The sequence below is a fragment of the Colossoma macropomum genome, unplaced genomic scaffold (assembly GCF_904425465.1).
Source record: "Colossoma macropomum unplaced genomic scaffold, Colossoma_macropomum, whole genome shotgun sequence".
NCBI lineage: Eukaryota > Metazoa > Chordata > Actinopteri > Characiformes > Serrasalmidae > Colossoma > Colossoma macropomum.
In genome coordinates, this window is record NW_023494792.1 from 56,631,175 (window position 1) to 56,646,629 (window position 15,455).

Sequence of the window (15,455 nt, forward strand, 5' to 3'; positions counted from 1 at the left end):
TAGGGCAGGAGGGAGACACAGAGCAGACTGTAGAAAGCGAATGTCAACATGAAAACAAAGGCAAATCCCGGACTTTTTAGGCAATACGGAAATCCTGGGCGGACGTGTTCTCAAGTCCCAAAAAGAGGACAAATCCTGGAAGAAGAGGATGTATGGTCACTGTGTGTAAACAGTAAAAAGAACTTAAAAGTACTGTTTCTTAAACAAATGCTCTAAGATCTAGAGTGACTTACAATGTAGTCATGTTACAGAAGTAGTCATGTAGCGTTTGGAGTCTTGGCCAAGGACTCTTATTGGTGTAGCGTGGTGTGCTTGCCCAGGTGTTGAAAATAAACTCCAGTCTGCTGCGTAGAGGTCAGCAGTATCATCCTCTACACTACACCAGCTTCTGTGTTTGTCTGTTGTTTGTGTTATTGTAACTTTCTAGACACATAATTTTATGGTAAATGAGTTAAAAACAAAAAATAAGATTAAAAACAGAGAAAACAATAAAATGAATTGAATAGTGCTCAAGTTGTTTCCATACTATTTTATCTTTTTGCGCACATGCACATACACGCATACATAGACATACACCCAGAAGTGTCAGATTACCTTCATCAGTATTGGGGTAATCTGGGCATGGATTAAGATTAGTATGGGGAAGATCAGAGCACCACAGGGAGTTGGGGGGAAGATGATGATGGTCATGTTTTCCAGAACTTGTTTTGCTTCAATAGACATTAAATGCCTCCTCTGCCCCCCACCCCTCCTCTCTCTCTCTCTGTGGATGTGCACGTGAGGCAGGCAGCCGTGGTACTATGGCTGGGGTTTTAATCTGCCGCGAGGGCAGGCACTGTTGGACAAGTGGAACCAGATCCCAGACTCTACTGACATTCTGCTCACACACTGCCCTCCTCTGGGTGAGTCACAAAAAACAGACACACACACACAGGTAGTCAGTAACTCAAGGCTTTTTCCTGTAATTTTGTTTTCATTGAAACACACACTAACGCACACACATTTGCTCTGAGGGTTTGGCAGATGGAGTGGCTACAGCAGGCTGCTAAAGCATGCAACACCGAGACGCTGTTCGCAGTGCGGCAAATCCCTCTGCACACAATAAAACACACACACACACACATATTATGTATATGGCAGGGGGAAGTTTCTCCATAAAGACAGCTGCAGTTTAAGACACCCAGCTCTTGGGCTTTCAGAGTGTGTGACAAAGGCTTAATTCTCATGAGATCTGTGTGTGCTCCTGCCTGTGTGTGCATCTGTACGTTTGCCAACCAGCTCTAAACCAGAATCTCTGCACCTCCAGAGACCTATGTTGTACGTACTGAATTTGCATGTGCATATAAATGTATATTGAGTAGATAATTAAGAATTGAGTATATCATCAAGTCACGGTAATGTTGTAATGTCCTTCATACAGGTTTTCTAGACTGGGTGCCCAGAAAGATGCAGCGTGTTGGCTGCATGGAGTTACTGAATACAGTCCAGAGACGGGTACAACCCAAACTACATGTTTTTGGACATATACATGAAGGTAACGCTCATACACCCATCTCACAAATGCAAGCTATGAAATAATGAGGCATGAAGAGCCATTGCTGAATATCTAACACACACACCCTGTATAGATCTGTGATGAACAAGACATCACACAACGTGTCTCTGCTTAGCTTACACACTCTGTGAGTTCCAACATACTCATGGTACCACAAAGCTTCACCCTATTTTGGGACTAGCAGGGCAGACTGTCTCCCTGTGGTGCTCTGAATAGGAACTAGATCATGTTCAGATTCACACAGAATGAAATTAGCACTCGTAATGAAAATCGCCCTTTAGCTAGCAGGAAAAGATCGTATGTGTTAATTTGGTTTGTTAGTTTTATGAAAGGGGTTTTGCTATTTTGTTATTTTGTTAAGGGGTTGTGATCTGAGGGGTGTTGAAAATAGATTTGCTTCCATTGCATGTTATTATAATGCATCATAAAATGATATGGTAATCATGTCGCGTTTATGATTGTACATAACTGGCAGTGAGCATATTTTGTGAACTGTTCTTTATGCTAAAGGAGTATTTAGAGAAATAAGTTTATTTAGAGGAATATTAGAGAATTTTGTATTAGTTGAAATGTGTGAATCTTTGCTTTAATTTATTTCATTTTCGTCGTTAAGGCCTATACACATATTACAATTCGACTTCGTTTTTGTTATTTTACTTTGTACATCAACTCAGCTGCATTTATGTTTCTTACTATGTGAAAGATGAGTCATGTAGAATATACATTAGTGCAGCCAAGTAACAAGTACACAGTTCATACATTGTGTGGTCCTGCGAAGGACCGTGGCCTTGATGATTTGTCTTTTAAAACCACACTTGTGAGTTCTTGACTGTTCTATATCAAGGTATGCTTACACAATATGGATCGTTCTACTGAATTAGTTCAAACTGTGGTCTCACACTTTAAAAAAAGTGTTAAAAAAAGAATAGTTTAAGTGTTAAGACTTTAGTTATTATTTACAAGGATTATGCTATGATCTATTCAATCCCAAGGCATTCATTAAAATACTAATAAGCTAATTATATACAAAATCGTCTTTTATAGGGTACTTTCTAAAGGGATTTTTTTAAGGTCTTTTTTTATTTCAAAACCTTGTTTAAAATTTATATTTAAAGTGAAGTTGAAAGATTTAGATGTAGTTTAATTTTTAAATAAAAAAAAATAAAAAAAAACTTCAGAAATGCTGTCCTCCGTTTTTATGTCAATACAAAAGCACAAAGAATTTTATTCCATAGCTGGAGCCTAATTTTAGCCACACCCCTGCATTTTAGAGCAAGAGAGACTGCATTCCTGTCTTTCATGGCCTCGTGGTGAGCAGTTAGATCCCATTTTGAAGTAAATGTGTCCCAATGAGTCTGAAAATCAGTGTGTAACATTAAGACCTTTTTGTATTTTAATGAAACGTATAATTCTATGTGTGTACCGCTTGTCAAAGTTGTGTTTGCTAGTCATTTACTGACTAGCGTTTTTGAGTTCAAAAATTTGCCAAAAACTGGCTAAAATAAACATCTGGATTAATTTTTCACCAGTCCGTTAGAATGATCCATATACTGCCATATGCAAAAGTCTGGCTGCCCTGATCAAATTACATTTTTTTGATTTTCTAAATGAAAATGAGTTCAGAAATATGCAAAAGGTATGACATATTTTATATTTTATGTTTTTTTTTCCAAGATGTTAAACTTGTGCACTAAAATATGCAGAAAAAGATTTAAATTTGTTCCAAGTAGAGGATAGTTTGATTGGGGGTGTTTAAATTGCATACGACTGTAATAGTTAACCCTGCATGATATGGGCCAGATATCATTTCAGGCATAATGCTACGTATTGCATTTGCAAAACAACATACAATAGAATATTAATTAGAATGGAATATTTACTAGTTGAATATATACCTGTGTGATTTTAGGAAGAATTATGTTAATTTGTTATTGATTTATTGGAACACACATTGAATGTCCTTTAGAAATATCTGAGATTGGTTTGGTTGTTTGTAGAACAAAATGACAAATCATTTACTAAGTTGCTCATTAACCTCTGCATAGTGTCAAAATGATATATTTTGCAGTCATAGTTTTTGTGTTTTACAACTTACGCAAAGTTGTATAGCATCTTCTGAAGTCTTCTATGAAAATTTGATTCCGAATAAATGATTTACTTCTGTTCATTTGTTTGTGTGTGTGCTTGTTAGGTTACGGCATGATGACGGATGGAACTACCACATTTATCAATGCCTCTGCGTGCACAGTCAACTTCCAGCCCATGAACCCCCCCATTGTGTTTGACCTGCCCAATCCCAGGAGCTCATGATTGAACTCGGCCACTCCTTGCGGCCCCCGTCTCCAATCAGGGTCCCTCTCCGAGTGTATTAGGGTGCTCTTTTGTGTGTATATTAAGCAGATGGGCGAGACTGCGCTCTGGACGTTCTCATGGAGAGTTTCATCCACTTTGTGCCATGTTCTGTCCTCAAATAGTGACTCTGCTACTGCCTCATTCGAAGATATTTTGCCATTTTTTTAAGTGGTTCTCACTCTTTCATTGCACTTGAAACGTTGTGACAATCCCTTCTAGTAATGTGGTCACTCCATGGACGACCATGGGATTTTGGGAGGTTGTGGTGTTGGACTCTCCTCATAATTTAACCCCAAGAGAGGAAACTCTGCAACCTGGAAGCCTCAAAGGACCTTTGACTCATAAAGAAAAACAAACTCATTCTTCAGCTTTGTGCTGGAGTGCTAATAGGTCTAGAATGGCCAGGAGATGAATCAGAGGAAGTGTTTATTGCCAGCTTTGATTTTTGCAGCACTTCATTCTTTTTCATATCTTACCGTATCCGGTGCCATGATGCGAAGAAGGTTTGTTCAGGGTTTCCTTCATCTCTTACTCTTATTCTCTTTCCCCAGATCTATCAGGCAGAAAAGCCCATGCCTGTCTGAAGGCGCCATGTTTGGGAGGGAAGTCAGACACTGAAAGTGAAATGTACAAATGTTGACGTGAAAAAACTTCTATGGTCTCTTTTTTATTCTTCCTTTATGCAGTTCATTGTAAACATGTTTGTTGTGAGTGAGTTTGTAGCAGGAAGTCCTTCATTTTAACCTTCTCTGATTTTTTGGAGAGCTTGTTAGATGTCAAATATTGAATATTTTTAAGCACTTCAGTTCAAAGACATGCCTGAGCTCAAAGTGCACTTTTGCCTAACAAGAATACATTGCACTTTGATCTACATGTTCCCCACTATAATTTATTAATATTGCTCCTGGGTATCATTTACTCTCATGTTTTACAGTTATTCTGAGTGTCAGCACCATGCCTAACGGTTCTACTTACAATAAGAATACCGGAGTCTTTCATTTACTCCTTTTAAACGGATGAGCGAACAGCCTGAATCAGAGGTTGGTGGGTTGGTGTATGTATCTGTGTGCATCAAGTTCAAAAGCTCATGTTTAAAGGAAAACTCCAGCATTATTCCCTCTAATCTCTGCTGCATCTAAAACATACATTCAGCAATTTTGATGCATTTTCCTTAGAAAAGAACAGAAAAGGGGGGGACTCAAACTCACAGAAGACACTGGGCAGTTGCTGAATTGTGTCAGGAAACATTTTTGCTAAATACATAAATTGCAGAATTCATTTCACAAATTAATTTGCGAATTTGTAGCTGTACATCTGCATATTTTTTTTCTTTCAGAGATAAGACTAGTTTTCCAAGAGAAATCATTTTCACAAACTTCTGCCTGATGGTGCATGGATACCAGAAAACCTTACACCAGAACTACTTTTGTGCAGTACAGTTGCTCCAGCGTTTGAAAGTCAAATAACACTTCTTAAGATCAATGGGCCACATTCACCAGTATCTTCCTTCCTAAAAAGTATTTTCTTAAATTTGTTCCTGAGAAACGTCCTAAGAATAAGTCTACGTCAGATTCACGACGTGTTCTTAAACTGCAGAACTGTTCTCACCTTTGTGCTCTTGAGTGTGTAGATTCTGTTCTTACCTAAGAATAAATCCCAAATAAGAAAACATTGACGAATGTCAGAATCTTCATGAAAACTGCGCAAGTGGGTTATAAGAAGAAATTTCTTCTTAAACCACATTTTCACTGACTTCACACTGTTCACCCCCTACACGAGAGGTCACTAATAGGCGGACCGCGGTCCGAGTCCAGACCCAGACGCTGTCCTATGCGGACCTGGACCTATAACCGATAAACTACGTATCTTTTTTTTTTTTGACAGGGTCGTCCTATTTTAATCAGCGTATGATTTCTAGTCATTACGGTACCGGTTTAGCCCCCCGGGAAGCTCACAGACCAATCGCATGCGTTGTAAATATCACACAAGATGCTACTCAGCCAATCAGATCTGTCCATTACGATGAGCACTGAGACTGGACTCAGTGACACACACACAGGGAAAGGACGAGGCGAGACACAACAGTTGGAGAAGAAAGTTGTTCTGGACTTTTGCTTGAGGAAATTTTCTCTAACTGGACCTTATTGAACTTTAATTAAAGATCCCTGCCCTACACATTTATATTATACATGTGGTGTTGGGGTGAAACCACAGGGAAGTGTGGAGGTGCTGTGTCCTTCACTCTGTTCTACTCCTACATGGCCTGATGTTAGTGTGTGTGTGTATATGTGTGTATGTGTTTGTACATGTGTGTGTGTGTGTGTGAGGGTGGACAACATGGACAGGCTGCTGACTGGCTACAGCTGCTAAAGGAGAACCCTATACTGGCCACTTGTGATATTTTAAACATCTGGTATTTTTACATAAATTGTTTTGGCTGTATTGATTTTTAATAACAATAATGCGGTGGGTCCACAAGACCACTGAGTAGCAAACACATCAACACCACACAAGGGATAGTGTCATGTTTCAAATATTTAGCAACTGCCCAACTGCTTCTGTTTTAAGTGAATGAGTTTTCTGCTCTTTTCTGAGTACTGAGAAATGCACAGAAATTGTCATCAGTACTGGAGGATACCACACACGCAATAGAGAGATATTATGTTAAAAAATGCTGCACTTGTTCCGTCTTTGGCTGAGAAAATCTAAGAGATAGCGTGATGCATTTGGTCAAAGGTGATATAATGTGTTGGAATCTGAGCTCTCATCTCATATTGGCTTATTTAACGGGAGTTTTTTTTGGTGCATTTGGTTTACATTTTATCAAATGTTCCTATATTCTTCATTATACTTCATGGGTCTTTCTTTGTTCCCCGTTTCTGGTTTGTTATTTTTTCGTCATCAGGGTTCTGCTGTTTTTCTGAGTGTTCTCTGCAGCATGCTGTTCTGAATTTTAAAATAGAGATTCTGAGATTTGTAAGACAATCTTTTGTGTTGTGAAACATTCGTGCTGAAGACTGAATGTTTTTTGTTGTTTGTTTTGTTTGTTTCTTTTTTTTTTGTTGTTTTTTTTTTGTTTTTTTTTACTTTTTTTCCCCAACGCTCTCGAAACAGACGTTTTGGCACAGAGGAAACATCGTTACAAGGCTTAACCTTTCCGAGGAACATGCCTTTCTTAGAATCCAAATCTTTTTGTTCTCTGAAAGATCATTTACGCAAATTAAATAAAATCTTATCCGTGCCACTGGCTTACGTGTCTTCTCCTTCCTTCCCTTTTCTCCTTTTATGTGTTCCTCATATTTCTCGCCCTGTGTGAGATGAGTGGATTTGAAACTTTATCATTGCTCCGCTTTTGTTGTAATCAAAGGGATCTGAATTTCATATCAATTATCCGAATGTGGCTAAAACCTAATTTACATGGGTAAAAATCATATTCTCTCTTTCATTCGGTCGCCTCACTCTTCCACACTTCTGCACATCCTAATGAAATCCTTCGTTCAAATAATTACATGAGTAATCCTGCGGGATGGAGTGTAATTTATTCTGGGCTGGCTTTTACTATGCTATTAAAGTCTGCTCTCTCCTCTCTACCCTCTCCTGCGTCTTACCTCTGTCCTTTCTGCCTCTTTCTCTCACCTTTCGTCTGTTGTTTTGGTCTATTTTGCCATTTTCTGCTTATTTTCTCCCTGCAACAAATTTCATATTTGCTTTTCACTCTCCTGTACTCAGCACTCTTTGTAAAAGGCACCTGTTTCTGTCTTCTTCTATATCCGTAGTCTCTACTGTCACCTGCTGTCAGCCCCCACCTCCCTCTTTCTCTCACACACATACAAATAAACACTGTGCATCTCTGCGTCAGGCATTTCATAGCTTTAGATCTGAACAAAGGCCCAGTTTACTGCATGTGAGTGGTGTTAAACATCCCAGAGCATGCTGCCTGGCTCCCCATATGATGCCAGAATCAGGAACTAATGCTGTGGAACAAATGTAAATGCAACCAACACTGACAGAAAAAACGAAGTAGTCACAACAATACACATTTATTACTGTTTTATTGTGTGCTTCCGTGACAGACATTGCTTTTGCATGAGGCTTTGGAAAAGTTGAAGCAGATGAATAAACAATGCATCTGTGCATGCATGCATATGTGCATTTGCATGTCTTTGAACCATGCGGTCATTTAAGATTTCATTTTTAGTAGTGGGTGCTGTTAATTTAGTGCACAAGGCACATTTCAGACGTCCTAGATGAACACAAATCCATTTCAGTTCCAATCCAGAGAGATGAAGCTCTCCAGCTGTATTGAACTGGTTCATGAACACTCAGCCAGGCCTTCATACATTGCCTGCTACGAGAAAATGGAAAAAACTCGTCTTCTGCTGGATATGTTGGACTGATAAAGAAAGCTCCCTGTTTAGACGTCACGGCTGCCTCTCCTAACCAAACTTAATATCAGCACTCATCGTAAATAACGTTCTTAATAAAGTAATTTGCAGTGAACCCGGCCATCCAGGTTCAAAAGTCCACCGTGATCTATGTGCATGCAAAAGCATACCTACTTATAATAACCTCTAGGAAGCATCATGAGTTATTCTGAGGAGAAATGTCCTACAGCAAGGCACAATCACGTCCATCTAGCTCGCCCATTATCATGTAAGATATTATCACCATGACAACGCCTCAGAGCATGGAGAAAGATGACAAGCAGAAAGTTCACACTGCCTTATCCGGAACAAAAGACAAAGAATTTTCTGGCACAAAACCGCATTTTATTAGTAGTGACATGTTATATTAATAGTGGTGAGTCAATAAAAGGGTGGGCTCTCTTTTGTTTGTACGTTTCACCGTCTTTGTCTGGGGTTTTTGGACGTTGCTCATTAGAATACGGTACAGATTGTGCCTTGGATAGACTCTGGAAGGTGGCAGATTTCACGCGGGTTGCCAGGTTTAGCCTCACCCACCCACTTTTAACATGGCTCAGGGCGCTATGGAGTTACTCCATGGGGAGTCATGCTAAACCAGCCCCACTCTTTGTTCGGTGATGGCTCTCCTTCTATGCCAAAAAGACGAAATCTCCCAATTCTGTCATCAGCAGAGTGTCAGAACAGAGCCTCAGGGTGGGAGGTCCCTGCTGAGTTTTTACCCAATCTGGCGCCCGCCTCTCCTTCCTACTCCCCGATTTTACTTCAGCGTGGTGCTTCTTTCAGTCATCAACAGTTCAGAGAAGGAAGCCATTTTATACCAGTCCTCTGTGGACATAGTGATGCTGCCTTCACTTGTAAGATATCCAAAAAGTGCTCTATTCAGGATTCCCATATGCCTCTAGCTGAATTGGAATTAAAGTCGCCTTCCTGTCTAAATCTGGTGTAAATCGAGCTTTATGGGATATAACAGCATGTTGCTTTTAAGTTGAATGGTGGGCCCTTGGCTAACTAGAGAAATGGCACAGATGTTTCTTTTTTTATGATCCATGGTCAAAGGTACGTTCAATAGGCCTTGATGAAATTTAGCGTCTGTTTGTACATAATATTTGAGTTCAATTGTGGTTTGCAGGAGCTGCGGTTGCTGGTCGTCCTGTTTAACATCTGGCTCTGAAGAGAAGACAAAATGACAAATGAAGTCAGGACACTCCATTGTTCTTTAGCTCGTGCTTCAGGGCAAGCAGCTCTGGCACTCTGTGTAACAGGGACGTGATGAGTGCTTAGAAGTGGCGGATTTGGATTTGATTTCCGCCATGCCCATTGCTAACAGACGCATAAAATAATACTGCAGCCATGCAGTCCCCATAAACGCTGGGTCGCACCGAAGAGCTCAGTGATTCTCGATGTGACACTGTCCTAGGATGCCAACTTTCCAACAAGTCAGTTCATTTCTGCAATTTCTGCACTGCGACAGCTGCCCCGGTCAAACTAAGTGCTGTTATTGTGAAATGGAAATGTCTGGGTGCAACAACAGCTCAGTCATGAAGCAGTGGGCCACTCAAACTCACAGAATGGAACTGCCAAGTGCTGAAGCGCATAGTGCATAAAAATAATCTGTACTCTGCAACACTCACTGCAAAGTCCCAAACTGCCTCTACAGCCACATCAGCAAAAGATCTGTTTGTCGGGAGTTTATTTGATTGGGTTTTCGTGATTGAGCAGCTCCACAGAAGCCTAAGATCCTTGCTAGAAAAACCAGCATAGATCAGCATCACTGGTCACCAGCAAAACCAGCATGTTGTCGGAAGAAAGCCTTGTATCTCCATTTTTGACATTTTTCGGTTTTTGACATATTTTGAAAATACCTGTTGCCCTTTACATTGTGTGTAAATTTCATGAAGAATGGACCAAAAGAAATAACCCAAAATTACTTGGAAAAAAGTCTGGTTCCATTGACTTACATTAAAAGTAAATTAGGTTTTTTCCTTCTCCTGTAAAGTTACCATTTTGGAGATAAAAGGTTTTCTTCCGACAACAGCGATATGTTGTTTTAGATGCTGGTGTGCTGGTCCATAAACTGCACACGGCCCATAAACTGCAAGTCTAGAGTACCGCAGCAGTTTCGTACACATGGGCAGAATGCTTCAGATTTGTGCCTGAAGCTAGCCTCAAAGGCTCAGTGCATTAGGCCCACTGTGTTTTGTATTCCAGGGGAAGGCTTGTAAGGATTGTGTCCTCCCATTTGATTTGTGTCTTCTTACTCAGAGTGCTTGGACCCCTTACACTACAGTGGTTACACATTTTAAACTATCTGGATGACTGACTACTGCAAGAATCTAGACATGTGGCTCCTAGACGGACAGCTGAGTTAGAGCATTTGGATTCTGTTGTGCTCAGAAAAAGAGCTAATAGATTCCCCAGTAGGCCAGTAACCCTCCTTGGTCTTTGTTTAGCCTCACAGACCATGAGAGCACAATGAGATCAGATGAGATACCGTGACCTCTCAGTCAGAGAGTCTGTCAGTTTCGCCTGGGGAAGAGTTCAGTTCAGTGCCAGAGGGCACAGGACCATATGGTAACAGCTTTTGGCACCCTGACTTTAGTGTCCGCTGCAAGCATGGTACGATGCAATATTGAATGCTCAAGAAATGATGAAATAGAGCACAGATCAATTGCTTTGCATGTCCGGAGAAGATACATTTCTCCCTGTGGTAGCTTTATGCAAGTAGTGGTGTCATAAACAAGGTTGAGATCCTGTCTTTTGTTTATCCAGCGCTGTTCTGTAGTCTCTTTCGCATGATGCCCAGACACCATCAACACTCAAGGCTTATTTACATGTAGTTATAGATAGTGGCTCCCCCTGGAGCTGCACACAAGTCTATGCTGATATCTCCATTGGGTCAGTAGGCTTCCCCCTTAGAGGCTTCCTGTACTCTCAACCTGGGAGTTGGAGATTGTTTTGGAGGCCCTCCAATGTGCTCCGGTTGAACCTCTGGATGAAACTGACCTCAAGTCTTCGTCTATCAAAGCTGCATTTCTGCTGGCAACGGCTTCAATCAAGTATGTTGGTGACCTGCATGTACACTCTGTGTCCAGTAAGGTCTCTGCTATATTGTTATATTACCAGCCATTGTGTAAATGTAGTAGGCTCATGCTCAGGATAAAGCTCTTTCAAGACACACAATGTCTCACTGTCTGGTAAATGCAAACAGATTTAAAACCCTGATGCCTACAAAGCCAAGAACAGACCAGCCCTCCCTACCTAATGGCAATGGTCAAAACTCGAACTGTACCTCGAGCTCTTCGAGCTTCAAGTACACCTCGGCTTGACTTGCCATCCTTCAAGACGCGTGGAAGACAAGCATCAAGACTCTTCTCTGTCCTGGAGCCAAGGTTGTGGAACGAACTCCCACTGGCTGTCTGAACAGCAGAGTCTCTCACGGCCTTCAAACACAGACTGAAGACCATCTCTTTATACAGCACTTAAATGAGCACTGAGTTAAGTATTTATTGTTTTATTTACTGCACTTTGTTTAATTGTGTTTCTTTTTTTTTTGAGGTATCAACATGGACTTTTGTTTCTAGCAGTATCTGAGCTCAGGACTGGCTTTTACTCTAACCTATTTGTAACTAGCAAAGATACTTTTTTTGAGTTGACAACAAAGCACTTTGTAAGTCGCTCTGAATAAGAGCATCTGCTAAAAGCTGTAAATGTAAATGTAAATTTCCGCTCAATACAGATGCAGTGACTTTGATTCAGTCTTTACAGCATTATGGGCTTTGTTACAAAGCTCATCTTTTGCTGATATCTCTGCAGCTGTATCAGCTTGGTCATCCAACACAATTTAGTATGGTTTTACAGAGTGGATGTCGCAGGCTTATCAGTGGAAAAGACTGTTCTGCAGTCAGCACAGCAGGCAGAGTCTGATAAGCTTTGACCTGACCTGTTTCATCATTTTTTTTCCTGTGATGTTCACTCATGTTACCACCATTCCCTGAAGTACTGAACTGGGGTTACCTGCACAAGAGGAAGAATAATTGGTGCATGGTACTTTCTGGGCACACATAGGAGAAACTACACCTAATTTAAGTTAACCGGTTGAATGGATTTCCATTCTGGTGGTAGCTCTTTTCCTCCTGTGGTTACACTCTTAAAAACAAAGATTCCTTAACAGTTTTTGGCTTGAAGTCCTTAGAGCCGCAGGGGAAAGTGTCACACCACAACTACAGTGCATCACACAGGAGGTCGTCCTGGGTAGCCTTGAAGGCCGAAAATATCCTTAGCAACGAAGAGGTAGCACTTACCAGCAGCAGAACACCATCAGTCCAGGCAGCCTTGTAGCTGCAAAGCAGCATCAACCAAGCAGCCGGCCCAGGGTGCGATGTCACGTCGTTCAGGTCCCCAATGCTGTTTGCTATCCGGTGTCAACCAGAGGAGGATGGGTTCCCCTTTTGAGTCTTGGTTCCTCTCAAGGTTTCTTCCTCTTGCTCTTAGGGAGTTTTCCTTGCCACTGTTGCCGTTGGCAACGGTCATGGGGGCTTGGACCTGGATTTTTCTGTAAAGCTGCTTTGTGACAACACCTGTTGTAAAAAGCACTATATAAATAAACTTGACTTGCTTGCTTGCAGTCCAGAGAGCCTCGTAGCCATGATACAGTGTCTCTCAAGCGGTCGGTCCAGGCTGCATCATGGCTGTGATGTAGCATCACCCAAACGGCAAGCCCAAGGAGCCTCTGAGCCACAGTTGGAAAATCGCTCTTGACCACTCATATCTTGGTGGATATGATGGCAAACTCCTCAGGCAGCAGGGAAACATCAAAACATAGACATAAACAATACAAAAGAAATGAAAAGCCAATGTAAAGCAGCAGCCATATTGCGCCATCATACTTACAGCGGAGCACACATACATGCACGAGCACACACACACACACACACACACACACATACACACACACACACACTTCAGTGCCAGAGGTTCCTTAAAGAAAAAATTTAAATGTTGTTTAGGAAACCAAAAGTGGTCCCTCTATGACATCACTCTAAAGAACCCTTTTTTAAAAGGGATTTCCGTTGATTTTTCTAAACTTCTGCATAATTAAGTGGTTAAGATGTAAACAGAGTCATTCTGAGTGGTTTGGTGTGAAATGCTCTGTTCTACAGAAATGCACCAAGTCAGTATAGTTTGCAGTGATGCTGATATGAACCAGACATCTGAGTTTAATGCCTCTAAAAGCTACATCACAGAAAGTTGTGTGTTCATGGTTATGAACAAGCTGCCTGATGTCTGAGAAATTGTTTTATGATAGTTTTGAGAAAGTTTTGGCCTAAAATGTACTTTGAATGCATTTTATGACACATTTATGCTGGAGAAGTATATTGAGGGTGTTTAAAGCCAAAACACCCCCAAAAGAAAACTTATCTTTTAAGATTTTCCACTATTTACCATGATCAGCGTTACATATGAAAACTCATATATCACATGTAAGTTAACTGGTGGTTTTGAATAGTAAACAAAGTGGCTATATTTGCGTGGTAGCCATTACGACCCCTGGTTCCTATCACCAACACCAAATAAGTCTGGCCTGAAAGACTTTGTTTACATCTCCAACACTGAATAAATACATTGGTGGAAAAATTAATTGGTGGAATTTTATCATTCTTAAAATGATTTAGACATCAAGACAATTTTGCAGTTATTATAATAAAGTCACCCAGAACAATTCCAAACGAATATCTATTCATAAAACATCCTCGACACTTTAACCGTACGTAGGACCTTGTCACTTTTTTTCCAAATAAAGTAATCAAAAAGACATTATTAGCTTCGTAACCGGGTTTGCTGGCATGAGGCCTGATGCATATTGGAATTCATTTATGTGGGCGCTTATTTATGCAGATGAGAATGCCAGTTCTACGCCTGCTCCCACATGAAGGCCATGCATGCTAATGTAAATGTTCAGCTGCTTTTGAAACATTAATACACAGCCTGGCTGACAGGACACAGACTTGACTGATACGGCTTTACCTCGCAGACGTCTGTAGCGCATTTTACTCTTATCAAGAGACAGACTAAAACAGGAACGAACATTTCAGTAGTACAAGTCGTGCCGAGCTCACGCAAGAAACAGGGCAGCAGAGTACAAGCTCAAAACTAAAGGAATGCAAACAATTCGCAAAATGCAAATAGGAAGGCATAGAAATAAATTGAGGAAGCACAACAACCAACGAAGAACACATGAAGCATGAAAAACTGATGAAGCACAATGAAAAAAAAGGACAACAGCAAATTATGAAGCAAATGCAAACTGACAATAACCATGCACACATTAGCTCATGTTCAAAGCTGCCCAGAAAGGAGTGCTCACCTCTTAGAAAGTCCACCTTTAATACCGGTGCATTTTGTTGCGTTTGCCAGCTTTGTGGAATGGAGATCTAAGACCGTGTGTAATGGTGCCAAACGGCACCTCTTGAGCTCATGGTATGCAGTTTGGAGATGACTTCTCCTAGATCTACCTAAGAAACACTCACTGGCAAACTTTCAAGCTAGTTCTTCACTAGACCTCCAGGACATTCAAATTACTAATATTGACCAGTAGCTCAAAGTACTGTCCAAAATTCCTGTCCGTTGGCCCAAATTTCCATTTCCAGTATCCTTAGGAGAGAATCTAAAACCTCTGACACAGACGATGCATATTCATAAACTGTGAACAGTTCACCCGCTTACAAGGAGCATTGCATGTTAATGTACAATGGTGGGCAGCATACTTAGAAAAGTAGTTAAGACTGAATACTGAACACTGTAGTAAATGTATTCAGTAATATAATCCATTAGAATACATAAAAAAAATATATTTATATATAGAATATTTCTTGATAAGGCACATGGGAAAAACTCCATTCATTCACACTGTTCCTCTCTGTTACTGGTTGTAAGTTTTCTTCATGTAACTAATTAGTAGTTAATGTGTCTCATGAAAAAAATTGCTTATCATTTGGTGAACGCACCAAGAAACCCAGCTTCATATTATTCATATTCATATTATTTTTGTTTTGAGTTGTCATAAGCCCACAAAATGTACAAGATAAAACTGTATTGAATATCTATCTATATCTATCTATCTATCT

At 40.5% G+C, this 15,455-nt stretch overlaps 1 protein-coding gene across 1 annotated transcript in view; it reads left to right on the forward strand.

The window, feature by feature from the left end:
- The window catches only part of mpped1 (metallophosphoesterase domain containing 1), a 37,625-nt gene extending 32,209 nt beyond the window's left edge, over positions 1–5,416 (forward strand). Inside the window, exons 4-6 of the mRNA XM_036577641.1 lie at positions 787–902; positions 1,421–1,534; positions 3,747–5,416. Coding sequence (XP_036433534.1) covers positions 787–902; positions 1,421–1,534; positions 3,747–3,865 — 349 coding nt within the window. The 3' untranslated portion in view covers positions 3,866–5,416. The remainder of the gene's footprint in view (positions 1–786; positions 903–1,420; positions 1,535–3,746) is intronic.
- Positions 5,417–15,455: the final 10,039 nt, after the last annotated feature.